The sequence below is a fragment of the Macaca nemestrina genome, chromosome 12 (genome assembly GCF_043159975.1).
Source record: "Macaca nemestrina isolate mMacNem1 chromosome 12, mMacNem.hap1, whole genome shotgun sequence".
NCBI lineage: Eukaryota > Metazoa > Chordata > Mammalia > Primates > Cercopithecidae > Macaca > Macaca nemestrina.
In genome coordinates, this window is record NC_092136.1 from 51,784,323 (window position 1) to 51,811,834 (window position 27,512).

Here is a 27,512-nt window from a genome sequence, read left to right on the forward strand (position 1 = left end):
CAGTTACTATCTTGATTTGTTGTTCTGTTTTCCTTGAAGGAAGGCTCACCATCCAGAAGGCTGAGGGTAGCTGAGTGAATTTCATTCTATTCCCAACTAATTTCATTGAGTCAACACAGAAGATTGGTTAAGAGCACAGATTTAGGAGTCAGACAGACCTGAGATCATATCCTGATTCTGCCGATTATTAGCTGTGTGACCATGGGTAAGGAACTAAACCTCTCTGAGATTTAGTCTTCTTATCCGTAAAATAGTAACGATCAGAAACTTCCTCAAAGTACTATAAGGAATAAGTGAGATGAGTAGGAAGAACTTAACACAATATCTTATCCAGGGCTTTGCCGCTAAGTATTTTTCTATTTCCAAAATAATCATCTCATATTTTTTTAGCAACCACTGTGTGACAATTTCTTTTGATGTGAATTATTTCTAATTTTCACAGGAATGCTGGGAAAAAATCAAAACACCCTCATTTTACAGATGGAGAAATTGGCTCAGAGAGGTGAAGTGGCTTCAGTGAATATGTGACCAAGCAGGACCTGAAACCAACCCACCCAACATCAAAGCCTGTGTGCTTTCCACCAGTCTGAGGTGTCTACTCCTGTGGTCGATGTGTGTCTCAGTGTGGGACAAAGAAAGAGCCATGCAGCTTTGGAGGTCTGCAAACCTCTCAGTTTAGGATAAAACCCCCAATTATGCTTGAAGTTGGACCAGCTTTTGAAACCTCTACTGGACATTCTTTTCCCATCAAGTTCCTTGAAATGTCCCTTTAAAAAACATCTAGGAAAAGCCACTCTCATTAGCCAGAGTCTGACTTTATTTTCCTAATAAACAGACCTCTGGTAAGACAAAAGAGCCTCTTTTATTTTCAATCAATTATTGAACATTTCAGTGGATTTTCTTCTATTTGGCTTGAAATTGTGATCTGGGAAAGGCTGGTCCTGCAAATTGTCCTCCTATATAAGGGAAGCCCCTTGAGGATCCTCAACTTGTTATTTTTAATCACTGTAATCTCCTTTTCAAAGGAGGCCCTGGTCAGAAACAGAGCAGGCCTTTCAGAGCTTTCTAAAGCACAATTATTGCCGTTGGAGGGAGGGGGGACTGTGGGAAGAGGGAGGGAGAATAGAAGTGGTGGGAGAGAAAAGGAAATCAATATAATACTAACAACTTGGAAAAGACAAAATAATGATCTCAACTGGATTCAGGTTTTGGGGAAGAAACCCCATGTTTCAGTCTTTTTTTAATAGTGACCATTTTATTCCGGTCTAGAGTACCTAAAGACTATACTTAGACAGCAGGCACAAAGAACAGAAGCTGCTTGGGGATGAACTGGAATACTGTGGACAAAGATTTGAGGCAGGAAAACAAGTCATTGATTCCAAGGATTGTGAGGGATCCTAATTCAGGAAAAAATTAAAAAGCAAATAGAACACCAGGGGAATGCCAACTTAGCAGCCTTAAGTCAGGACAATGAGCAGAATGTGTTCGAGTTACTTTTAACATAATTATTCTAAGAAAGAAGGAGCCAGCAGAAAATGTCACAAACTAGGCCAGCAACTTTTCTTTCAAACTTTGAGTGGCGGAATCAGGTTTGCTAATTGCAGAATATTTACTTGGAAAACATCAGCATGCTTCCTGCAAGATCTCTTTCAAGGTCTCTTAGCCATAAGAAGGGAGAAGAGATGATTGCCCAATCTATAGCCTGAGTTGGGGTGTCAAAGTCCAGACAGCTATTTAGGCAGGAGTAGCCTGAAGGGTGAAAGTCCAGAACACTCCCTATCCAGTTCCCCACCTGCTGGCCCTGGACTTTTAGGTAGTTCTAAAACCTCCTTAGCCCTGTGAATACCAGCTGTACCTCCTTCCCAGTGTTAGGGCCACCAGCTGCCAATGCTCAACTAAAACACGGAGGATTAGTGTGAAAAGAGACACTGGGTACACTTGGCCTGAACCCCAGACTAGCCTAAGCCACTGAAACAATCCTCCTGGGCTTGGATTAGCAACAGTCTTAGGCAAGGCTCCTGATATGAAGAAATACCTCATTCATTAATTCAATTAATTCATGAGGACCCAAATAACCACCATTCACTGGTAGATGAATGGGACTGGAGGAGAGCTGAGGAAACCTGCTTTCAAACGCACACATGCTCTTCAAAAACAAAAATCTGATCAAGAACCTACCTCCATTAGTAAACCAATAAAGGCCTCACATTGAACTCCTACGCTTATTAGGCATCTCTTTTAGCTCAGGCACACTCACCTTTGTAAACTCATTTACTCCCTACCACCAAGAGAGGGTGGATAAACAGCTTTTTTGGTTTGTCTGTTTGGCTTTTTTTTTTTTTTTTTTTTTTTTTGCTAGGAAATTGGTGCAGAGAAATTAAATGACTTGCACAGGGTCACACAGCGAGTAAACCCAAGTCTGTTGGACTCCAGAGCCACTTCTTTCTCTGCTACGTGGAGCGGGGACAGTTTCCCCTGTGAACTCAGGTCCTCAGTTTTGGGGAGGGCTGAAAAGGCCAGTGAGGTCACACTCGCTTCCCTGCGGTCCACAGGGAGGATCGGCCGCCTCCCGGCTCCACCGAGTGGCAATCGCCGCCCGTCGGCGCAGCTCGCTCCAGCCAGGGTGCCAAGCCGCGCACTCCCTCCCGGGCTGGGAGGGGTGTTCTCCGCCCAAAATCTTTCTTTGTGGAGCTGCGCGCCAGGGTCAGATTATTCCTCGCAAAGTGCTCAGCACGCCAAGGTGCCAAGGGCACCAAGGAGCCGGCTTGGGGTAGCTCAGGGTGGAGAAAGTCGGGGACACAAACCCGGGAAAGAGGGAAAAGCGCTCCAAGAAGGGTGACCCCTGGCTTTGGTCTCCAGCGTGGCCCTGGCGCCCGCTGACACTGCCCCAAACTTTATCCTGTGTTGCTCCCACCACTTCCGTCCAAGGCTCTCTGGGGAACTGGGAAGGCGGGGAGGAAAGTACAGCAGCTGGGAGCCCATTAGCCCCACCAGGTGCCCCAATGACCCGCTCCTCCCTGCTTAGCACCAGAGCTGACGTATGAAGGGGCGAGGGTGAGGGGACACGCTCCCTGGCGGGACCCAAGGTGAGGCCAGACAGGCTCCCTTCCCTTCCTGGTTACCTGTCCCCGACCCGGAGAGCGGCGGCTGCTGCACGGGGAAACGATGTCTGGGAGATGACCCTGCTGAGGAGCGAGGTGGCGGGCCTGGGGATACAGTCAGGCGTCTTCAGGTTGGTGCTAGTCGAGCTGCCTGTCCCGCCCAGGAGGCGCTCACCTGCTTAGACACCTCCTCCCTGAGCTCCCGAAACCCAGCTCTCAGCCAAGCAGCGTAGGCGCGACATCCCTGGGACGCGGAGACTCCGAGCTGCCGGAGCCAAGGTTCCCCGGCCTCCAGGGAGCAGGCCTTGGGCATCGGGGCTTCTCTTTCCATCTTCATCCAATTCCCCTTTCAGTTCGGAGCTTACCCAAAGCTCTTTGAGGACCCTGTCCCCACTGGGAACCTGTTCTGGAAACCCAAGATCCTCCATCTCGTCTGGGACCACGAGAGAATAATTTGGGGTTCTTTCCAAGGACCCTTTCGAGGAGCTTTAGGCTGTCCCTGCCCCTCCTTCTCGCGCCCCAGGACCGGTTAGGGAGAAGCCAAAGTCCCTTCTCCTGAAGAGTCCTATCTAGGGAAGCCGGAGTGGCCGTCCCGCCCGGGGCCGGTCTTTGAGAATCGGGTACCCTCTCCTTCAGGGCCAGAGTGGGGAAAGCTGGGGTCGCTGCCTTGCCCGGGACCCGACCAAGAGAAACCTGGATCCCCTCCAGACCGATTTGGAGAAAGGCGGGTTTACCTCCCTCCTGCAGACGGCCGGGGGAGAAGCGAGCCTCCCTTGCAGTCAGGCCGGCGTGACGCGTGGCTCCGCCTGGGAACCGCGCGTCGGAGACGCGGGCTGCCTCTCCTGGCTGCGGCCCCCGCGACGGCCCAGTACGCTGGCTTAGGATGCGCGCTGAGCTCGCAGCTGCAAGGGCCGAGGGCAGCCAGGACAGAAGGGCCCTTGCTGGGCTGCACCCGTGCCGCGCGCCCGGAGACCGCGCGCCCTCCTCCGGCACCGCGAGGTCGGCGCCCTCCGGGGACCGGGTCCCGCGCTCCCAACGCCACACCGGGCGGCCACTTACCGCGGTAGCTGGTTCCCGGCTTATAGAAGTCGGGGTCGCCCTCCACGCGGAGGCTGAACTCGGTGTAGCCCTCGCGACGCGTGCCCTGGGCGCGCAGGATACGGCTGCAGTAGCCCTCTGACTTGGGCACTTTGTCCAGGGTCTCGTCGGAGAAGGCCAGCGCCGCGGCCAGGGGCAGCACCAGGGCCAGCAGTGCCGGCGTCCGGCTCAGCTTCAGGGGCGCCAGGGACAGCCTCATCCTCGCGGCCCCCAACTTTGTGCCGCGGCCGCCGGCCTTGGCCACGCGACTCCTGCCCGAAGTGGTCCCGACGAAGGCGCGACCTGGCGGAGCCGGGGCGGAGAGAGGGAGCTCGGAGCCGGCGTCGGCGACTCGGAGACCGTGCCAGGCTCGGCTTGGCGGCCGCGGAGCTGCGCTGCGCTGCGCTGAGCTGAGCTGAGTCAAGCGAACCAGAGCAGCGCGAGGAGGGGAGGGCCGCGGCGAAGGAGCGGGAGGAGGGAGGGCTGATTTTGCCCAGATCCCCCAGCGCAGCGCTGTTTTGTTTCCTCCGAACTGGCGATTAGCAGCGCGGCCGTGTTTATTTTGCGACATTGGGTTCCCAGGGTCTGACGAAGAAATCATGGCTTACCGGACACTGTGGGCTCTGTCCCATCGCCTAGGAGGCTGCTGCTCCAACCCCCAGCTACACTCTGGACCCTCTGGAGGACGGTGCTCAGAGGAAGGAAAGCCTGAGAAATAACTTTTGTAGCACACCTGCTCTGTGCCCAGCAATATGCTTGGCGGCTTACTTACTGTATCGACTCGCCTTCATGTTCCCTACTCCCAATAAAGATTGCATTACTTTCACTCACTTTATAGATGAGCAAACTGAGACTTGCGACCAGTTACTGCAGGGTTAGATGCGGCGACTCCGGGCCCATTGCTCTTCCCAAGGCCATATTGGAACATGTCAGACTGGAGGCTGAGAAAGGAGAAACGACTTAGCTACAGAGGTTAGGGCCCACGATAATTTTGGAGATCTATGAAAATGTTTTCTTTAAAAATCAGAAGAAAAAAGTTTAGGTCAAACAAAATGTTTCACTGTATAATGTTAATATATTTGTATTTACACCTCTACAGTCATAAAATATGCTTAACCTGGAGGAAGGAGCCAGCAAAGGCAAAAGTGCCCAAGGCTCAGGAAGGTCCTCCTACTGCCCGGGAAAGGAGTTTCAAAAGATTCAATGAAGAGCCTGTGTTTTCTTGGCTTACATTTTAGTTCAGATTATCAGTCCCCAGGGACAGATGTTCAGAGAGGTGCTGAGCCTGAGGGCCTGAAGGGAAAAGACCCGGGGCAAGAATCTCTCCCAGTGTCTCTCCGGGGAAGAGACCCAAATCAAATCTCAGTCCTGCCACTCACCCGTTGTGAAGCTTGGGCTAGTTACTGCACTCTCCAAGCTTGTTTCCTGCTCTGGAGAACAAGGGAGTGGGGGTGGGTGCCAGTACATCCTTCCTAGAGGTAGTGGGGGAATATGCTAGAGTTGAATGATATGACCCATATAAAAGACTCGAGCTGGTCTCTAGTGGCGCCCGCTCCCTCACCCGCTTGGGGATACCTTAAGCCCCCTGCCTCTCAGTGCACACAAGCATCCCTCCCCAGGTGCCCTCAGAAGCTTTGGTTTCCTCTTCTTTTTGCCCAGGGCCTTCAACACACCTTAAGTGCCTACAATTAGCAAGCAATCTCCTTTGCTTTCCAGGTCAGTGTTTTCTCTTTCATAACGCTACAAACAGGCCCAGGGCGCCCCCTGCATGGGAGGTCCGCCCTTCCTCCCTGCCTGTCCACTTACTCAGCAGTGCTTGTGCTGGAATTCCCACTGCCACTATTAACTGGGTGCCTTCTCTCAGAGGTCACCTGAGAGTAACCCCTTGCTGAAGCCAATTATGCTCCTCTCATCCCTTGCCCTTCTCGACCCTCGCAGCACCTAATCCAGCTGATCGGCCCTCCTTTTGAGGCGAGGCTCAGATCCACGTCTAAGTGCTGAGGGAATTGTCTGCATCTTCACTCCACTGGCTCAGTGCTCATGCTGCACTCCAAGTTGCACGGTCCCATCCATCCAGCAAGCTTTCATTAAGTGTAGATTTGGAGCTAGACTCCGTGCTGACCAGTAGGTAGAAGAGGGAACAAAAATTCATCCATCCATCCATCCATGCATCCATCTATCTGTCCATTCATTCATGACAAAGACCCTCCATGTACTCAGTGCTTGGATAAAAAAACATAGATATGTTACTTGCCTTTAAGGATTTTACACGCCTGTGGCAAAGGCAAATATTAAATACATAATTATATGAAACTTTTCAAATGATAATTGTGATGTATGCTACAAAGTAAAATAAGTGGTTCTTGAAAGTCTACCCGATCTTATCTCAGAGGGCAAGAAACTACAGAAATGAATAAATTGTGACCCCTGTCTTCACGAAGCTTATGGTATGTCTGAAAGCTCAAATCTGTGCTCTTGAACCTCTATTCATCTACAAAAGGTTCAAATCTAAGTTGGAGATGGGTGGGCATGAAGTAGGCAGGAATGCAATATTTAACTTTACGTTGGATATTGACAGGAAAACTATGTGAAGTAGGCAGCCTCAATTCACCTCCGCACTCCCATTTTTCAGATTAGGAGCCTATGAAATTACCTGCTGAGATAATGTTCCATGGCTATTAAGGGAAAGAGCCAGGATTTAAAACAGGCATCCCCAACACCAAATGAGGTACTTTCCAGTACACAGTGTTGGCCCTACCATCTGGGCTATGATAGCAGGCTCTAACCAGCTCACCAAGCTCCAATCCCAGTACATGAGCCAGGTTTTCCTAAACCAGCTTGGCTGTCACTCACACCTCTGCTCTTTTCTCCACTCATCCAATCCATCACCACATCAACAGTTTCACGCTCTCCTCCACCACTACTCCAGTCCGTGTTGACATCCTCTCTCATCCTCCTAACTGGGTTGCCCTTGTCTACTTGTGCTCTCCTTCCATCTGTCTTCTGCACTGAAGCCCAAGTGATCTTTTTAAAAATGCAGATTTGAATGTCAATCCTGAGGTTAAAATTTTTTCTCAGTGGTTTTTCAGGGCTCTCAGAATAAAGATAGAATCTTTAGCCAGGTCTCCAAGGCTCTGCTTGATCTGTCTCTCCAGCCATGCAGCTCTTCTCTTTGTCTGTGCTGTTCTGTCTGCCTGGAATCCTATCATGCTCTTTGGTCTCTCCTACCCACCACCCTCCACTGGCCAACTCCTATGCACTCTTCAGATCTCAGTGCAAAACTGCCTCCTCAAAGAAGACCTTTCTGGTTTCCTAGAAGAGATCCAGCCACTAAAACTCTGCTGGAGCTCATGAGTACCTTTTCTTTTAATCTCCTTCCTCCTCCTCCTCCTCCTCCTTCTTCTTCTTCTTCTTCTCCTTCTTCTTCTTCTTCTCTTCTGCCTCTTCTTCTTTTTCTTCTTCTTCTCCTTCTTCTTCTTCTTCTTTTTCTTCTTCTCCTTTCTCCTTTCTTCTTCTTGAGGCAGGGTCTTCCTATGTTGCCCAGGCTGGTCTCAAACTCTTGGGCTCAAGAAATCCTCCTGCCTCAGCCTCCCAAAGTGTTGGGACTACAAGCATGAACACTTGGCTTCTTTTAATATTAAGATTTATAAGGACCTATTCGTTTATAAGTTTGATTTTTAAAATTTTATATTTGTTCAGTCTTTGTCTCCATTCTAAATTCTAAGCTCCAGAATGTCTGTGGGGCTTACCACTGTATTTTCCGTGCACACATAGTGCCTGGCTCATAGTAGGGGCTCCATAAATATTTTTTCTCTGAATAAAAACTTTTTAACAAGCCTACCCTCAGTGCCTTCTGACTCAGCCCAAATTTTAAGACTTGGCCTCCAAGGCCCTCCATGTTCTGGTCTCACTGTGTCCATCTGGTCATGCCTTGTCATAGATCCCAATCTGAGCTCCCAACACCACCCAGCTGGGCTCCCTGTGTCCTCCACTTTCAGTATTGCCTCAGCACCTTTGCTTACAGCTTTCTCATGGCCTGGAATGCCCTCCCTCCTCCTGCCTGTTTAAATTTTCCTCCATAGAATGAGATCCTGCAGTCTCCCCTCCTCTGGACTTCAGTAGAACTGAGGAGAAAAAGTTTCCTATTTCGACTATTGTGTTCCAGTGAATTGTCATGAACTATTTCTTGTGTCTATTTCTCATCTCCTAGCAATGAATCCAGTTTACTTTCCCCTTAATTTCCTGTTCAGATGTTTTGTTCTTTTGTAAAATATACTGGACTTCAAGAAATCTCCTTCCAGTGTTGTAGCCTAAGGCAGAGCTGATGTTAGTTGCTACGGTGTTGCTAAGGAAAGTCATTTAGCCAGGGCAGATAATTAACTTTATCAGTGTGTGTGGGTAGGTCGCAGAAGAGAAGAGCTGGGCGCTCCAGTTCTCCAAGAGGAAAAAAGTCCTTTGATTCATAGGAGGTAAGATCTCCCTCTTTTTTTCCCCCCTTTAAGAGAGAAGGGGGAAAAGGATTCTCTAGATTAGGGTTTTTCTGAGTTTGGTCATTGAAACATGAGCCTCAGATGTTTGCTTCAAATGCAAATTCCGAAACCTCATCCTAGACCTACTACATCTGTACTTTGAAAAAACTCATACTAAAGTTTAAGGAACCACCATCCTAGACTGTAATTCAGACTTGAAGTACATGGGTTCCAGGCTGGTTCTCCTATGTTTTCGCCATGTGAAGCTGTGCTGTCTTCGAGAGTCACAGGACCTATCTACACTGATTATGTGCAAAATTGGTCATAGTAATACCCATCTTGCCCACCTTGTGGGATTTTGAGAAATAAATGGGTAAGTGAGATAATTTGTAAACTGCAACGAGGTCACAAAAAACCCCACCTAGTTATTATTGTTATTCTTATTAATTTAGGAAAACTGTCTAGAAACTTTATGTTTTTGTTTCTCTTATATATAGAGTTAAATTGGACATTTTATAGAAAAGGATTTCTAGAGAAAGAAAACAGATAGGCAATGAAGGAGTTGAATTGCACTGAATAATCTATTGTAATCTGTGGTGAGGAGGCCTGGAAGCTGTCTACAGGTGAGCTAGCAAGTTTAAAGACTAAGTTATGGGCCGGGCGTGGTGGCTCATGCCTGTATTCCCAGCACTTTGGGAGGCCGAGGTGGGCGGATCACAAGGTCAGGAGATCAAGATCAGCCTAGGTAATATGGTGAAATCCCGTCTCTACTAAAAAATACAAAAAAAAAAAAAAAAAAATTAGCCGGGCGAGGTGGCGAGTGCCTGTAGTCTCAGCTACTCAGGAGACTGAGGCAGGAGAATGGCGTGAACCCAGGAGGCGAGCTTTCAGTGAGCCTAGATCGTGCCACTGCACTCCAGCCTGGGCAATAGAGTGAGACTCCATCTCAAAAAACAAACGAACAAACAAACAAAATAAATAAATAAAAAATAAAGATTAAGTTATGGAAGCTGAATACACATAGTAAAAAAAAAAAAAAAATCCTAAAAGCAAAAGACATTAATTAATTACAAAGATATTTCTTCAGAACCTGCTGTGTTCTAGGCATCAGCCAAATTACATATAATTACATTACCTTTGGAATCCTGAAACTGATTGGGCCCATCCCACAATGGGCCCATCCTACCCAAAGCTAAGGTATGAGCTCCTCCGATCACCTGTCTCTCCAATCTTTTGGTCTCCATTCAGTTTTGCCCTTCCTTCTGCTGTCTGGAGCAGTCCTCTATCAATTGCCCATTGCCGTATCCAGATCAGCATTCTAGTAAGTAAGAGAAAAGTAAGAGTCACTCCTACATTAAAACTCCCAGCATCCAATTTATACTCCATCCTATCTCCATCATCCGTAGCCTCCAGGTCACTCTCCTGCAGCCACTGTGGACACTGTGGGCCGTCTAGCTTCCTGCCTATCTTGTCTCATGCTATGGGCCTTGGCGACTAGCCTGATGAAGTCTGAGCTGACAATTTAGTCTTTGCTCTAACCTCCTCTACTCCAATGAGCTTGGCCTCCCTCCATATCAGCAGCCCTCTCCCACAGAAACACCCTTGGCTTTGGGAATCTTGAGCTCCCAATAGCACTTTCTCATTTTACTTCCAGTTTTCCTATTTCTCACCTCCTCTATGTCATTCAGGTCTACAACTGCTTAGTCACTTCTGTTTTTTTCCAGCCCATCTTGTTAATTCCTTTCCCACCCAGCCTGGACATCATGTTCAATCATTTTAACTATATCCTAACCACCATTCTTCATTAACTCTCCTCTTTTATTTCTGTTCCTCCTCTTTAACCCCCAATGTAGAGTAAATCAACCACGCGAAACAATGGAACCAGACTTCTGAGTTCTGCCGCGCAAAACCTGGTAACCCTGCCAATTACTTTACTACAAATGCATGAATTCTCTTTAAGTATAGTTCTTAACTGTATTCCTAATAGTTTCTTTTCCTATTCGTCTAGTCCTTACCATCTTTTCAAGCCTGCTTCATCACTCTTTAATTCCCACTCTTTGGTATGGAGAGGGGTGGTTACTTGCCCTCTTATTTTATCCCTCACATGGGCAACAGTAGGCATGAACTTCTTCAAATCTCCATATCCCCTTTCCACAAACCAAACTCTGGCAAAACCCAAGTTCGCTTCTTGCCTCAAATGAAGAAAGGTTTGACTCTTCAATTTTTTCAAGGCTAATCCCCTACTTGCATTCTTGTCCTCATTCCCTGACTTCTGCTGAACACTGATCTAGTTCTTATCCTCTCTCACTCTTGTATTTCTGTTTCTGTTCCTGTCCATGTCCTTGGCCTGCAGCTATAGCTAAGTCTTCCCCATCCTGGGCGGGGAATTGGACTAGGGATTGAGGTAGTGCTAGGCAAGAAACTGGACTTTTTACTGACCTTGTCTCACTCTCTACCTCCTCCCTTGTAACTCTGTTTCCTCAGTTTTTATGCATTTTTTTTTTTCACGCGGTGTAGCTTGGAATCAGCTCATATCTCTTTATGGAAAGTGTTCTAGCAGAGATCACCTAAGACCTCCTAATTGCCATAGCCATTGTCTGAATTAAAAATGGCAGACTAGAAGCTCACCACTGAGAGCAGTTAAAGAGAACTGCATAGCAGGAGGTCTTGTAAGCTATAGATCTTGTCCTAACCTGGAGATCTCTAAGTCTCCTTGCTTTGGGTTTATGGATTACAGAGAGCACTGTGTCTAAATGCAGCATAGCATGCCAGGTGCAGCTGTGGGCATCTCCCAAGAGCAAACCCTTGCAAGTCCAGCCACACATAGAACCCAGATGCAGTCTACATTCCCCTTGTGGTTCTCTTGCTGTTAATCTAGCAACCCGACCCAAGCAGAACCACTTTTGTGAAGTTCTGAGAACTTCAGGGCTTGGACCACATGACCACGGCACACTACTGCCACCTGGTGACAGTGAACTGAACATGCAGCAGTATTAAGTAAAAATTAAGCACCCAGGCACTCCTTGAACCTATTTTAAACTACAATGTTTGGGCCTATTTTAGACTAGATTGTTTGCTCTTTGAGAATAGACTTGTTGAGTTTTACACTATTTTAGAATAATGTGTCTGCATAAAGCAGGTGTTTAGTGAGTTTTTGTGATATTTAAGCCTTTCATTCATTCAGCAAACACGTATTGATTAACTAGGAGGTGGTAATCCAAAGAAAAACAAGACATAATTCCTGCCTTCAAGAAGCTGCAGAGATGGATAAAGCAGATATTTGTAAAATGAAGAATTATGTGTACTAAGTATTAAAGGGGGCACAGAGAAGGGAGTAACTAATTCTGTCTAGGTAAAGTAACACTTGAAAAGGTACTCAACACCTCGAAAGACAGACTTGTCAACTGGACAAGGGGATGGAGAATATAGGAGGGGAGAAGAGCTAATGCAAAAGCTTAGAGATGAGAGAAGGCAGAGTGTATCCTTGGGGTAGCAAAATGATCTTTTCAGTGGCACTGTATGAAGATGGATTGTCCGGTGAGAGTGTAGGGGCATGGACACATGTTAAGAGGCTTTAACAACAGTCCAGAGGAGAGCTGCGAGCTAAGGCTAGGAGGAAGGGATGAATTGGAGGGCTGTTCAGGAAGCAGACTAAAGAGGATGGAGTGCCTGGTGATGTATAGAAAGGGAGACAGGAGTGGCTCTGAGAGTTCTCATATGGGCCACTGGGTGGTATATCTACCACCTCAATGGTATATTTTTCCAAGACAATGAATTCAAGAAGAGAAGCCATGGGACATGTGGGAATGAGGAATGTGTGAGACGATATATATTCCATTGTGGATATTTTACACTTAAGGGGTCTTTCAAAGGGGGATGTACAGTGGACTGTCAAAGACAATAGGTTTCTATCTCAGAAGGGAGTGAGCGCTGGAAACAGAGACCTGGGAGTTGGCATTGTGCCCCAACACTCCCTTTAAGATACTCTCAAAGCTCAGCTGTCCTATGTTACTTCTTAGCTTTGTGCTCTGATTTCCAAACAAATAAACCAACATGATAGATGCACTTTTGCTAGCATGCTAATGGGAAATAGTAATCTTGAGTTCCCTACCTGGTTCACAAGGTGACACAGGAGGATGTTCACGACGGCAGCCCAGGGTAAACCAAAGACGTAGGACTCTAGCCTCTGTAACCTAGAAGGTACTCATGGTTCTAGGGAGCTTCCCAAGCTTGTTGGCTGATCGCTCCTTTGCTCATGCATGAAGCTGGAACTGGAGGGAGGCACTGAGGGCAGACAGTAGAGGAGAAAACAGACCTGCCTCCTTTCTGCCTGACAAGATGAGGAAGAGACAGAAGGGAGGGAAGGAGACAAAGCAAACAGAACTGGAAGTGGGGAATAAGGCAGAAATGACCAGAAAGCATATTTAGTGCATAAAGAAATACATAAGAGTGTCTGAGAAAAAGCAGAGGAAATGAGGATCCTGTCCTCCTATTATCATAATGAAATGTCCATGTGATGCAATAAAAAGGCTTTTTTAATGCCTTCCAATTAACTGTGGCTCAAGTTTTGCACGTCTCTCAGCTGGAAAATATAATTGCTGAAGTGTCAGGTTTACCAATTGGATTGTGGCTTTAAATAAAGTGCCATCCACATATACACCATGGAATACTATGCAGCCATCAAAAAGGATGAGTTTGCGTCCTTTGTAGGGACATGGATGCAGCTGGAAACCATCATTCTTAGCAAACTATCACAAGAACAGAAAACCAAACACCACATGTTCTCACTCATAGGTGGGAACTGAACAATAAGATCACTTGGACTCAGGAAGGGGAACATCACACACAGGGGCCTATCATGGGGAGGGGGGAGGGGGGAGGGATTGCATTGGGAGTTATACCTGATGTAAATGATGAGTTGATGGGTGCAGCACACCAACATGGCACAAGTATACATATGTAACAAACCTGCACGTTATGCACATGTACCCTACAACTTAAAGTATAATAATAATAAATAAATTTAAAAAAATAAAAAATAAATAAATAAATAAAGTGCCATCCAATTGTGATTTCACATATACAACCCAAAGAGCTCGCACTTGGGGGGAAAGAAAAAACAAAGCCTCCAGAACATAATTCAGGCCCAAAACTCATTTCTCTTAGAAAAACTTAAGCCAAGCTTGTTGGTATGAACTTTAAGAGGGAATAAGAATAAAAGACATTTATTCACTCATCAGATAGCAGTGACACTGACAGAGCTGAGCCCTTTATTGGGTCCCTGAAGGATGGGAAAGCATGCCTCCATCTACAGAGGGCTTGCAATAATCACAGCTGACAGTTCATATCATGCCTACTATGGGCCAGGCAGTGGTCTAAATGCTTCACACATATCTCATCCTTACAACAACCTATGTGCTGAGTGTTTTATTACTCCCATTTTGCAGATGAGTAAACTGAGGCATAGGTACCTTAGATTACTTGCTTGCCCAAAGTTACAATCTATTTGAGAGCCAATGCAATTGTACAAGAGACACTTTAGTGCCAATGACAGGTCAAGACAATAGTCTCTGTACTCCTCACAATGTCCTCAAAGGGAGAAATCCCCACAGGCTAGAGTGGCCCAAAGGTTTCAGGGAAGCAGTAGGATTTGATGGATAGGTGGGATTTGGAGATAAGAAGGGAAAAGACATCCTAAGTCATGCAGACTGTAGGAGCCTGGAGTAGTGGTGGGGTAGTGAGAGGCCACCCAGTCTGGAACAGAAGGTTTGTGACAGGAAATCACAGGGAAGTTGTAACAGGAACAGGGCTGTGATGAACGCGTAGTGTTGGGGTTTCTCTCTCTAGAAGTTTTAAATTTGCAATGAGCTTCAGTTCTCAGCCCAGTGCATTTTAATGCAGTGGCACAGGAGACAGAATTCAGAGTGCATTCATTCATCAGGCTCCATTAACTCATTAAAAGTGCATTTCACTTTTGTCTCTTTTCCTTCGTTCTCCCTAACAAGGCCTAGCATCTCAGATGCTGACTTTTCACAAAGATTCTCATGCAGATTGTCAGTCCCCTTCCTTATCCTTGAAAATGCAGCTGAAATGGCCACTCTGTGAAGACTCTGCTGGCAGCCACAGGCAGGGTTGTCACTCCTGTGTGCATCAGGCTCCTGTGTGTAACCCTTGTAGGATTTATCAGAGGGGATCAGCATCTCTGTATACATCTTGTTATCTCTCACAAGTCTCTGGAGTCTTTACAATATGGAACTGTTTACTTTGTATCCCTAAGTGCCTTCCACAGTGCCTGGCACATAGTAGATGCTCAGTAAGTGCCTGCTGAAGGAAAGAATGTGTAAACAATTGAATGAATTACCACTATTATATTGGAAGGAATATAAATAATTATCTGGTTCAGATCTTTATCCCTTTCATGAGTCCTCTCTATAAAATGAAAGTTGCTTCGTTGCTATTACAATAGCCTATTTATTTATTGCCTTCATAATACTTATTACGATCTGTAATTATTTAATTTGCTTGTCCACTTGTTTATTGTCTTCCTCCCTTAGGACAGTGTAAACACCAGGAGTGTAGGTACCACATTTGTCTTGTTTACTGTGACATCTTTAGCTCCTTGCACAGTGCATAGCATGTAGTAAATACTCAACAAATATTTGTTGAATGAGTATCACATCTCCAATTGATTGTCCAGATTCTTTTTGAATCCCTTAAGTTAGGGGAAACTCACCAGCTCCTTCTCATTCTTTTAGATGATTCTGATTATTAGGGAAATTTTTCTTTTTATTGAAGTAGAAACCACTTCCCTAGGGTACTTACAGAACAAGCTTACCTCTCTTCCAAGAAGCAGCCTGGGGCGATTTAAAAATAGGTCCATAAATTTTTTGATACTCCTCCCTTCAAGAGGTAGAACCTAATTCCCCTCCCCTTGAGTGTGAGCTCAACTCAGTGACTCACTTCTAATGACTAGAATAATACGGAAGTTAAGATGTGTGACTTCAGAGACCCGGTCATGAAAGGCACTGTGACTTCTGCCTTGCTCTGTAAGATAGCTCACTCTGGGAATGTTAGCTGCCACGTCATAAGGAGATTCATGCAACCCTGTGTAGAGACCCATGTAACAGGAATTGAAGCCTCCTGCCATGTGAATGAGCTGTCTTACAAGGGAATCCTCCAGCTTCAGTCAAGCCCTTTAGATGACTGCAGCCCCGACATGCTGCCTGCAGCCACATAAAGATCCTGAGCTACAGCCACCCAGTCAAGGCACTTGTGAGTTTCTGACCTACAGAAACTATAAGATAATAAATATGTGTTGTTTTAAGCTACTAATTTTTGGTATAATTTGTTATACCACAATAAATTCACAGCCATTTACATATTTTCTGAGAATTACCATGTTGTACTGTTTTCTTCTCTTTTCCAGGTTAGGCATGGTTTCTGGGCCCAGCATCTTTCTGTTCTTTTTCCCAAGGGCACATTGCAGCTTGTTACCAACCTTGCAGAAGGCTGGCACTGAGAAGTGAAAACAGATTTTAGGGTATGACTGCACTATCCCAGAAGGGAGAAGCTATATCCTGCCCAACTAAGCATTGCCACATCATCCTGTCAATTTACATTGATTTTCCCTTCATTTAATTATGAAAAATTTCAAACCTATAGAAGAGTTAAAATAATTTTACAATTAACACTCATATATCCACTACCTAGATTCTACAATGAACACACTTTGTCACAAATCTGTTTATCTATTCCTGTATCAGTCCCTTATTCCTTCTTTTTCATAAAGGAACGAGATACATATTTCTCAAGATTTAGCACTATAATATCACTTAGGATGGAGCCAATTTCATATTTTGATGGAAGCTTTCTGGGTTTTTAGCAATCAGCACAACATTAAACTGCCTGCCAGAGCTGTTCTCATGCTGATTTTGCTGTTGTGTTGGTGATAGCAGCATGGCAACAATATATTCTTCTTTTTTTGATACATTTCAAAGTAAGTTAATAGACATTTTAGCCAATTAAAATCTTTAAGTTCTTTTCTTGCTTTGCTGATTCTCTCTACCTACGTCTTCCCATCTTCTGCCTACTCCTGAAATACAGGAATTCCTTACATTTACTAGCAGAGGAATGCAGAAAGGTGTAGAAAAAAGAGAACAGGTCTTGAAGGTAGATAGACCTAGGCAGGGCTCCTAGTTCTTCCACTTCCATCAATGGGGTATTAGGCACATGATTTGACCTCTTGGAGTCTTGGTTGTTTTATCTATAAAATGAAACCGATAAGAATACCTACTTTGTAAGGTTATTAAGAGGACAAGAGATTATATATGGAAAGCGTGCAGCATGGTATCTGGCATCTAGTAGGTGTTCAGTAAATGCTGACTAATATTATTTGATCTACGATTCCTGCCCATCTAGATAATTTTGGATTCTGAATTTGTCACCCAGTTTTACATCATCTTCAAGTCCATAAGGTCTACTAGATCCTCATCCTAGAAACTGATGTGGAACACGACTGGGACAAGGACTGAATCTGCTGTCACTTATAAATATTGTTATTGCCCTAAGTCTGATATTAATTAAAATAATTCAATGTTGTAATAATAACTGTTGCTTATAGAACTGACATTAACTATTCATCTGCGGTCTTTTGATAGTCTTTCAAGCAGTTATAAATCTACCTTACTCCACTGTCATGGTTGATTACATTTCTCCATCTTACCTATAAGAATATCACAAGTGACTTTGCTTTCTTAATTGATAAATGCATTTACTACATCCACCATATTTCCTTCTTCTACCAGCCTAGTAACATCTTCATTTAAGAAAAGTGGGTTAATCTGCTGGGATTTCTTTGCAAACTCATGGCAGTTCCTAGCAATCAACTCTTTTTTTTTTTTTTTAACATACATATATACTGTTTCTTGAAAAATCTGTTGTAAGAGAGATTACTAATTATGTACTCAATATGCATTCTTTCCTTCCTTACTAACAAATTCCTGATCTTGGCCAGGGAGAGGAGCAATGTGCCTAGCTAAATCACTGTATTCCCCACTTGTTTCAGACACCAGTGGACCATCTGGCTCAGTTCTGACCAGTGAGATAAGAGAAGGAAGTTGATGGATAGAGCCTCGGGGAAAGCCCCTCAGAAGGGAAAGGGAGGCTGGAGACAGCTGATGCATGCAATTATGCCCTTGTCCTTTATCTTCCTTCTGCCTGGAATATGGACACTTAGGTTGGTGATAGAGGAGCCATCTTGGGACCATGAAGTGACAATGAGGGAAAGGCCAAGAGAATCTCAGAGATTTCAGTCCCAACATCTTTGAGCAGTTAAAGCAATGCCTGACTTGAGACTCCTCATATAATGAGAATAATAAGCTTCTAAATTAATTAAGCTACTCTTTTGGGATTTCAATTACTAATAGCTAAATGTGATTTATTTGTCCTAGAATTCAGACCAGGATCAACCCAACTGCTTTATAATCTGGAAGACTCTGTCTTCTTCTGATAGAGAAATCAAGATACTATTTGACTATTTTCTGACCTCTGGCACCACTATATTTCCCCATAGTTTCATTGTCTACATGCCAGTGATCTTGCTGGCAACTTATCTTCATGACCAGGTAGGTAATTTATTTAGTCCAGGAGATGTGGCCTCTGCCAGAAGGTTGGAACTCAGTTCTCCCCTATTTCTTGCTTACAATTGTCAAGAATAACTGTAGAAAGTGCTGGAAACACCACATCCTGAGATAGGGTAGGTACTGGCCACTAAAGCCTAGGCTCTGTTCCAGTGACCCACCACCCCCTCCTCTAGAAATCAGATGTCTTTCAACACTTTAGCCCAGTGTGTCATGTTGCCCCAGAGATATATAACCCAGGGAGGGCTGCCTTTTCGGGTCTCTCAGCTGTGGTGCAAGTGAGGCACACACAGTCAGAACTCTGTCTTCACTGGCAGCTTTCCTGAGCCTTGAGGGCCCAGCTCTCAATGAATCCTAGGCTTCTGTTGTCCCTTGCTGCCTACTTGTAAGTCATAAGCCCACTTTGTGAAACTTGTTGCATATGTAGGTATTCTGTCTCACCAGACTAAGACAAGTCAATAATTAGTACACAGTGAACCTGCTTCACAGCCTCATTGGGAGCAGCTGTTTTCTCATCATTTTTCTTGGACTCAGTTTTCTTGTGCCAATATAGGTTTCAATCTCTCCAGTGCAATGACAATTCTCCTTGACAAAGACAAAAGCCCAGTAGAACGCTTCTGTTTTCTCTGTCATGCACCACCCTTACAGACTCTCCGTTAGAAAGATTCAGGGATCTATATGTGTTCTCTTTCCAGACAGATGATAATAACCTGTTCTGTTGATTTTGACATTTCTTGCACGTCTCAGCTCAGTTTGGTCTCCAACCTTCCGTACACGATTCCTAATATATATTTGCAGATTGAATGAATGTATCTAAGATATGAATAAACTAATGAATTCAATCAACCATGGAAATTCAACAGGGGATGCTCAGTCGCTCAGAGAGCACGGGCATGGCTTGATGTTTTGTTTCTGCTACATGTAGAGTGTGGGCTGACTGTACTTCTTAACTATATTTGTGTAGCAACATTCCCTATTCAAAAATACTGGAAAGCCTTGGCAGAACATACTTGGAAAACAATCTATTAGAGAAGTGAGTGCCTGAATTTATTATCTCTTGGTCCAGCCATCCTCTCTGCCAAGCTAAATCCAAATTCCTTCTCTTCTATTTGTCTTCTAACTGTTTTTCTGGGAGCAGAGGATGATTCCATCAAACCCAGTCTTGGCCCAGTCAGTAACACAATAACTGATGTATTAAGCATTCTCTATTTTAAAGCTCCTCACAATCTCTTATTTCAGAAGGTACTTATTTTAGGCAGGATTCTGTGTTGTGGGAAACAGAGAAGGGATCAGCACATTTTTCAGGTGATAATGTTTTAGGGTCCAAGTTTGTTCAACTCACCTTATTTTGTTGTTGTTTTGTTTTGTTTTGTTTTGTTTTAGGCTTTTAGCCTGAAACCATGGTTTTTAGTTTATGTCTCCAGTGATAAGTAGAAAAGAGGGATGAGGAAGGGGCTTCACTGGCCCAGTCAGAAATAGAAACTAAGATCCCATGACTGTATTCTCTCCCTTGGACACCCCTGTCTAAGGCTCTGGGGGTCATATGATCTCTGGGGCAAGTACTCAACTCTGCCTTTGTAATATAAAAGCAGTCATAAGCAATACATAGGCAAACAAATGCAGCTGTGCTCCAAAAAATATTTATTGATGGATACTGAAGTTTGAATTTAATATAATTTTCATGGGGTGTGAAATGTTATTCTTCTTTGGATATTTTTCAAGTGCAAAGACCATTCTTAGGTTAAGGTAAAATGCTGAATTTGACCCTCAGGCCACAGTTTACTGACCCATGAAATGAAGATATCCTTAGGACTGGTTCAAGCAAATGAGTCCTTTCTGTAAAGCTATAGCAAAAACTTATAGGACCTAGGAAAGGAAATAGAAAGCTCTCAGGCCCTCAGCCTGCAATGCTGTTCCAGAAGCGGTCTCCTCATGGCTTCCCTGCATCTTTCAGCTATTGAGTCATCCCAGAGTTAGTTTATGTCTGCACTCAGATTCATCCCAGATAAATCAACAGACAATCCAATATGATGGGATGTATGCAGTGAAATTGGTATGTATGCATAGGGTGTTATCAGGGACTACAGAAGGCCAGTGGATTAAAAGTAAGGGCCAAGTTAGAGAAGAGAGTTGGTGGTCAGAGGTCTTAACAAAACATGGAAGGTTTGGAATAGTCTGCATGGAGAATGAGATAGGAATCAGATGGAGGGGAAAACAATCCCTCCTAGGTTTCATTGAAGACCCAAGTGATGCTGGCAACTTTTAGCATTTGTTAGGTACATTAGTTTGGTTGCCATTGGCAACAAATAATACAAACTCCTCTCAAAGTAGCTTAAGCACTAAATTCAATAGAATGTGAGTGTCATAAGTAAATGAAATATGCCCATTTTATTTACCAATCCAGCACCAGTTTCTAGGACAGTAGCTGGTGCACAGAGATCATTCACTTGTTCATTTAAAATCCAGTGAATGAATGAACAAGTGAATGATCTCTCATAGCAGGGAATGACCCCAGGCTTTGTTAACCCAGTGGTTCATTGACATCATGAAAAATTCAGGTTCGGTCTATCTTTCGGTGAGTTGACTTTGTCTTCACGCTAGTTTTCCATGGTTGCAAGATAGCTACTACAGTCTGCTCATTATAACCAGACCCAAAAATGTCCAACAGAAGGAAAAGGAGCTATATGAGCTATATATTCTTTGAGCTTCTTTTTAAAAGTGAGGAAACTTTTTCAGAGGCCTCAGCAGACCTCCTAAGTCCTATTGGCTGGAAGAAATGCATCATATACAACATTTAAGTCAATTACTGGTGGAAAAAATTGAATACTATGATTAGCTTAGACCTGGGGTTCTCAACTGGGGATGACTTTGTCCTTCACTCCTGCAAAGGACATTGTTGACAATGTCTTGAGACATATTTGAGTGTCACAGTTGGGGAAGGGGGATGCTAATGGCATCTAGTAGTTAGAGACCAGGGAAACTGCTAAACCATCCTACAATGCGTTGGATAGCATCTCCTATAAAAAAGAAGTATCCAGCTAGACGTGGTGGCTCACACCTGTAATCTCAGCACTTTGAGAGGCTGAGGTGGGCAGATCACGATGTCAAGAGATGGAGACCATTGTGGCCAACATGGCGAAACCCTGTCTCTACTAAAAATACAAAAATTAGCTGGGCCTGGTGGCATGCTCCTGTAGTCCCAGCTACTCAGGAGGCTGAGGCAGGAGAATCACTTGAACTCAGGAGGTGGAGGTTGCAGTGAGCTGAGATCACGCCACTGTACTCCAGCCTGGATGACAGAGTGAGATTCTGTCTCAAAAAAAAAAAAAAAAAAAAAAAAAAAAATATATATATATATATATATATATATATATATATATCTCCAACCAAAATATCAATAGCTCTGAGGCTGAGAAACCGAGTCTTAGACCAATCAGAAAACCCCCTGGAGCTGGAGTGGGGATTACCTTTCTTGAGGCACATGGCCAGGGAGGAACATGAATATATCTGTATGAAATTAGAGTTCTTTAAAGCAGGAGAAATAAAAAGGAGGTAGGGAGTTGGGGAGAAATGGGTGCTGGGTAGGCAATCAACTGACTCCACTCCAGAGGCACTGACTGGATTTTCCAATTTAGCAGAGGATGAAAAGAGACTTTTGAGAGTTTTTTTTTTTTTTTTTTTCCAAGCGGAACAAAGAGGTCCTGCCTTCTATAAACAAAATAAGGTCCTGCCTTTTTGAACAAAATAAAAATTATAGCCTGCTGGCCACCCAGCTTTCCAATAACCATGCATGTGAAAAGATTAGGAGGAACTGACATTTACTGACCTGTTGTGAGAGCCAGTACCAGGAGCACCTGAGATGTACAAAAACCATGCCAGGCGCTTACCTTTATTACTCCATATAATCCTTGCAACTATACAACAAGGCATGAATTCCCATCCTCATTCACAGATGAGGAAGCTCAGGCCCAAGGTGATCCTTTTGTGAGTCAGACACCTAGGATTCTCTACCATGTTCTGCACATGAATCCCCTTTTTCTGACTTTAGGATGGGGCAAAAGATCCTGCATTTCTAGAAGGACCGTAGAGAGGAGACCATGTGTTGACTGATGGCCTCTGGATGTCTCAGGTGCTGCAGCATCTTCCAAGGGCAAACAGGCTGAGTCAGAACTGCTTTAGAGAAAAGGCCTCTTAACAGAGATCTGCTTTTTTTTTTTTTTTTTTTTTTTTTTTTAACAGCGTACAAGGCCCAGGAGAATCTCCCAATCTTAAACTCTGTGAATTAAATGATTTATTTGGAGACTTTCCCTCCCCCTCCTCCTTAGCACATACCCAGCTTTTATGTCACTCTGCTTTCTGAGCCTGATGGAGAAAACTCAAGAATGATAGAAAAAAGAGCCAAAAATTTCTCAAGTATTCCTAGAGACAGTATTGTGTCATTAGAGAGTGTCTGTTTATTTGCTGTTGAAAATCTTCCCTGAGAAGTCCCTTCTTCTTAGAATTAGGATTCAGCTCCGGTCTGCTGGCGTGCATGCTGGGGGGAGAAGGCAGCCAGTCTCAGCTGTCCAAACAGCGGGAAATTAAATGCTTTTGTCTTGTAGGAGATCGCTGAGCTCCATGGTGATTTTCAACTCTCACCCAGTGGTGTTACAAAGGCTCTTTTCCCTCCCTCCTTCTTCCCTCTAACTCTTCTGTTTGTTTTGAGGGAAGAATGGGCTTATGGTAGGTAGGTTGCAGATTTGAGATTGAGTCTTAAAAAGAACAACAAAGAAAAGGGACTTCACTATAACGCATGCTGGGTCCCATCAAAGTGTCTGGTTCTACCCTGACAGTAAGTGCTACAGGGTGCTAGAAGAGATAAGGGCACATTATAAAAACACAGATTGGATTCTGTAGAAAACCTGTGGCTTTTTAACACAACTTACTTGGCCTGAGTTATCTTACCCATAATAAATCTCACTTCACAGGGTCAGTGTACAAAATCAAATGAAATATAGGTGTCTGATTCAAAATAGATGGGCAGTTAGGTTGGTTCATTTAGCCAATTTGTTTGCATTGAGCTATCCTAATTGGAGCTCAGGATATCACATGTTTCACTCAGATATTTTCTCTGTGTGCCCTATATTATTATTTTTTTGCAGTATAATCAACCACCACTTAATATGGCAGTCTATAACAACTATTTTCATTACTCATGATTCTATGGGTTAGTGACTTAGGCTGGGCTCAAGTTGGTGGTTCTTATGCTGGTTTTGCCTGGGGTTGCTTGTGCAGCTAACATCATCTGGCAACTTTCTGTGACTGGAAGGTCAGAAATGGCTTCATTTACAAGTTGGTGCTGGCTATTGGCTGGGCCACATATTTCCAGACAGATAGCCCAGGCTTCTTCCCATGGTGGATAGGTTCCAAAAGCAGCAAGAGAGAGGGAAATCAACAAGTGACAGCTCAAGTCTCAGCTTGCTTCCCATTTGCTAATGCTCCATTGGCCTGAATTACATGGAAGCAATGAGAAGTAGGTAAAATGAGGGTATGAATAGGGAAGGGTATATCATTGGGGGCCATTCCTGTCATGATCTACCACAGTCCCTTTCTTCCTGGAAACCTACCTCTCCTTGGGTTTCCCAGAAGTTGACTATTTATTCAATGAATATAAATCTAAATTTAAAAACTAGTTTTGCAGTTTAATTTTCATTGAAAGCCCCCTACCCCTTCTTGCTGGATGGTAAAAATTGAAAAGTTGCAGGGTTATGGAAGCATTATATGCTCTGGATCATCATCTCTCCATGATGACATTTGTAGAGATGTTCTGGCTCTTCAGTGAGGGTCCATGTGGTCCCTCTGTGGTCTGGCCTCCTCTTCACTCTCTTTCTGTCCTAATGTAGTGCACTCAACGTTTCTGCCACTGTTATGCCCCATTGGACTGTGGGAATATATGAGGAGCTGTTTAAGGCCCTCTCTGTATACTATGCACTTCTTTTCTGAGCTCTTGCTACCTTTTTTGGTTCCACAGAGGAAACAAGATATGCATTTCCATGCTCTTTTCTGAAGAATCTGCTTTGCCCTGAGCTCAGCCTGACTGAAGGATAAACAACGCCCCTTCTTCAGAGATTCACAAGTCTATGCACTCAACCCTTTCTTCTGACTTTCCCCTTCCTTCACCCCAGGGAAGGTGGAGCCTGCCTCTTACTCATCAGCTTGTTTCTCAAACAATTGCTTAAGCCCCGATTTCTCCCTGTTGCCTCTGAGGGCTGGCTTACTGAACACCAAAAGCAGAAAAGCTCCTTTTTTCTCCCTTTCTGGGGTTCATCCCATTCCTGAGATAAGGAACTCAGAATTGTTTAGTTTGAGCAGGGGAAGATCAACTCTTGGGGGTGGGGGAAGGGATATGTTCCTATTTCAAAATATTATCCCAGGATATTTGTTTCCTGCTTCCAACCACAGGATGAATCAGCCTGCACTTTCTCCAGCCAGCAGTGCCCCTTGAAATGCCTACTCCTAGGATGTGCTTCACCAGATTGCATGTGGATATTTACTCATGAGAATGTATTGGAATTGGGAGAATGGTGTTTTATTTTCTTGGGTAGCAGTCAGTTGATTTCAGATGAACCAGTGCCTTGCCTATATGACCCTTCTCATGGGCCAGAGTGGTGGAGTCTCATCTGGCATGATTCTGTCCTATTATTTTACAATGAACTAAAGTAATTTTTAAAAGAGGGTCTACCAGTTTATATTAGTTTTCTGTTGCTGCAGAACAAATTTCCACAAATATTGCAGCTTAAGAGAATACATGTTTATTATCTCACAGCTTGCATGGGTCAGGTTTCTGTAGTCTAAGCACAACTTAGCTGGGTCCCCTGGTCAGGGTCTCACAAGATGTCAGCTGGGGCTTTGGTCTCAGGGTTCTTGTCCAAGTGCACATTGTTCTTGGCAGAATTTATTTTCTTGCAGCTATAGATTTTGTGGTAGCTTGCTTCTTCAATGCCTGCAAGAGAATCTCTCTCTTCAGAAAGGGCCCAGTCTCCCTTTTCAGGGTTTTAACCTAGTTGAGTGAGACCCACCCAGGATAATTAGATTAGTCCCATTAGATTAACTCAAAATCAACTAATTTGGCCAGGCACAGTGTCTCATGCCTGTAATCCTAGCACTTTGGGAGGCCTAGGTGGGAGGATTGCTTGAGCCCAGGAGTTCAAGACCAGCCCTGGCAACACAGCAAGATCCTGTCTCTACAAAACAATTTTTAAAATTAGCCAGGGATGGTGGTATGTGCCTGTAGTCCCAGCTACCGGGGAGGCTAAGGTGGGAGGATTGTCTGAAACTAGGAGGTCGAGGCTGCAGTGAGCCGTGGTTGCAACACTGCACTCCAGCCTGGGTGACAGAGGGAGACCATGTCTCAAAAAAACAACAACAAAATCAACAAATTTAGGACCTTAATTACATCAAAAATCCCTTTACCTTTGACATCTAACTTACTAGAGTGAAACCTCAGCACATTCACAAGCTGTGCCCACATTCCAGGTATGTGGATTCCACAGGAGGAGCATAACAGGGAGCAAGAATCTTGGGGACTACCCAGGAATTCTGCCTACCACACACTTGCTGCATGCTTGCTCTAGGTCAGGCACTTTGCTCAGCCCTTTCATAAACACTGTGTTGTGAAGATGAGCAACTAAACTTTGTCACTCATCTAAGGTCAACATTACTAATGGCTATCAATCTCCTTCTTCAGTTGTTGTGGTATTCTGCCTTCTACTCTAATTTGTTTGTTTGTTTGTTTGAGACAGAGTTTCACTCTGTTGCCCATGCTGGAGTGCAGTGGTGCGATCTTGGCACACTGCAACCTCCACCTTCCCTGTTCCAGCAATTTGAGTGCCTTAGCCTCCCGAGTAGCTGGGATTACAGGTGCCCACTACCATGCCTGGCTAATTTTTGTATTTTTAGTAGAGACTGGGTCTTGTGGGAAGTCAGGGACTCTGGACGGAGGCACCAGCTGAAGCCATGGCAGAAGAACATAAATTGTGAAGATTTCATGGACATTTATTAGTTCCCCAAATTAATACTTTTATAATTTCTTATGCCTGTCTTTACTGCAATCTCTGAGCATAAATTGTGAAGACTTCATGGATATTTATCACTTCCCCAATCAATACTCTTGTGATTTCCTATGCCTGCCTTTACTTTAGTCTCTTAATCCCATCATCTTTGTAAACTGAGGATGTATATTGCCTCAGGACCCTGTGAAGATTGCGTTACCTGCACAAATTGTTTAAACAATATGAAATCTGGGCACCTTGAAAAGAGAACAGGATAACAGCGATGTTCAGGGAACAAGGGAGATAACCATTAAGTCTGACTGCCTGTGGGTCGGGCAGGACAGAGTAATATTTCTCTTATTACTGAAAACATGTAAGATAAATATGGCTGAACTCTTTCCCCAGTAAGGAATATTAATAATTAACAGCCTTGGCAAAAGAATGCATTCCCAGTTGGGGGCACCCTATTCGTACACTCCATCCCCTTTTGAAAATCACTAATAAAAACTTGCTGGTTTTGTGACTTGGGGGACATCACAGAACCTCCTGACATGTGATGTCTCCCCCGGACACCTAGCTTTAAAATTTCTCTCTTTTGTACTCTTTCCCTTTATTTCTCAGACCAGTCGACACTTATGGAAAATAGAAAAGGACTCATGTTGAATTATCAGGGGCTGGTTCTGCTGATAACTGGGTTTGGCCATGTTAGCCAGGCTGGTCTCAAACTCCTAGCCTCAAGCGATCTGCCCCCCTCAGCCTCCCAAAGTGCCGGGATTACAAGTGTGAGCCACTGCACCAGGCCTCTAATTTTTATTACTATTATTATTATTAGGCATTAGAGGGGCTTTGTTAAACCAGGAAGCCACCAAGTCCTGGAACAGATCCATAAGCCCCTGTTAAAACATTAACAGTCACACTGATACTGGGTTAAGGGCTCTGGCCAATGATTGAAAAACAAAGGAAGTATTTATTTTATATATATATATGTGTGCAAGACATTATATTATTTTATAGGATTCTACTTTTATACTTACAGCATCCCTGCAAGTAGGTATTAAATAGCCCCATTTTGAGGGATGAGAAAACTGAGGCTCAGAAAGCTTGTGTACCTTGCCTGATGCCATAGAGCTAGTAAATGGCAGAGGTGGATTTTGATCTGAGATTGTTACAGCAAACAAAACACATTTGCAACATCCT

The 27,512-nt window shown here is 44.3% G+C and overlaps 1 protein-coding gene across 1 annotated transcript in view; it reads right to left on the reverse strand.

Moving 5' to 3' along the window:
* LOC105486919 (spondin 1) overlaps nt 1-4,581 on the reverse strand; it is a 291,726-nt gene extending 287,145 nt beyond the window's left edge. The window contains exon 1 of the mRNA XM_011750058.3: nt 4,161-4,581. Coding sequence (XP_011748360.2) covers nt 4,161-4,398 — 238 coding nt within the window. The 5' untranslated portion in view covers nt 4,399-4,581. The remainder of the gene's footprint in view (nt 1-4,160) is intronic.
* Nucleotides 4,582-27,512: the final 22,931 nt, after the last annotated feature.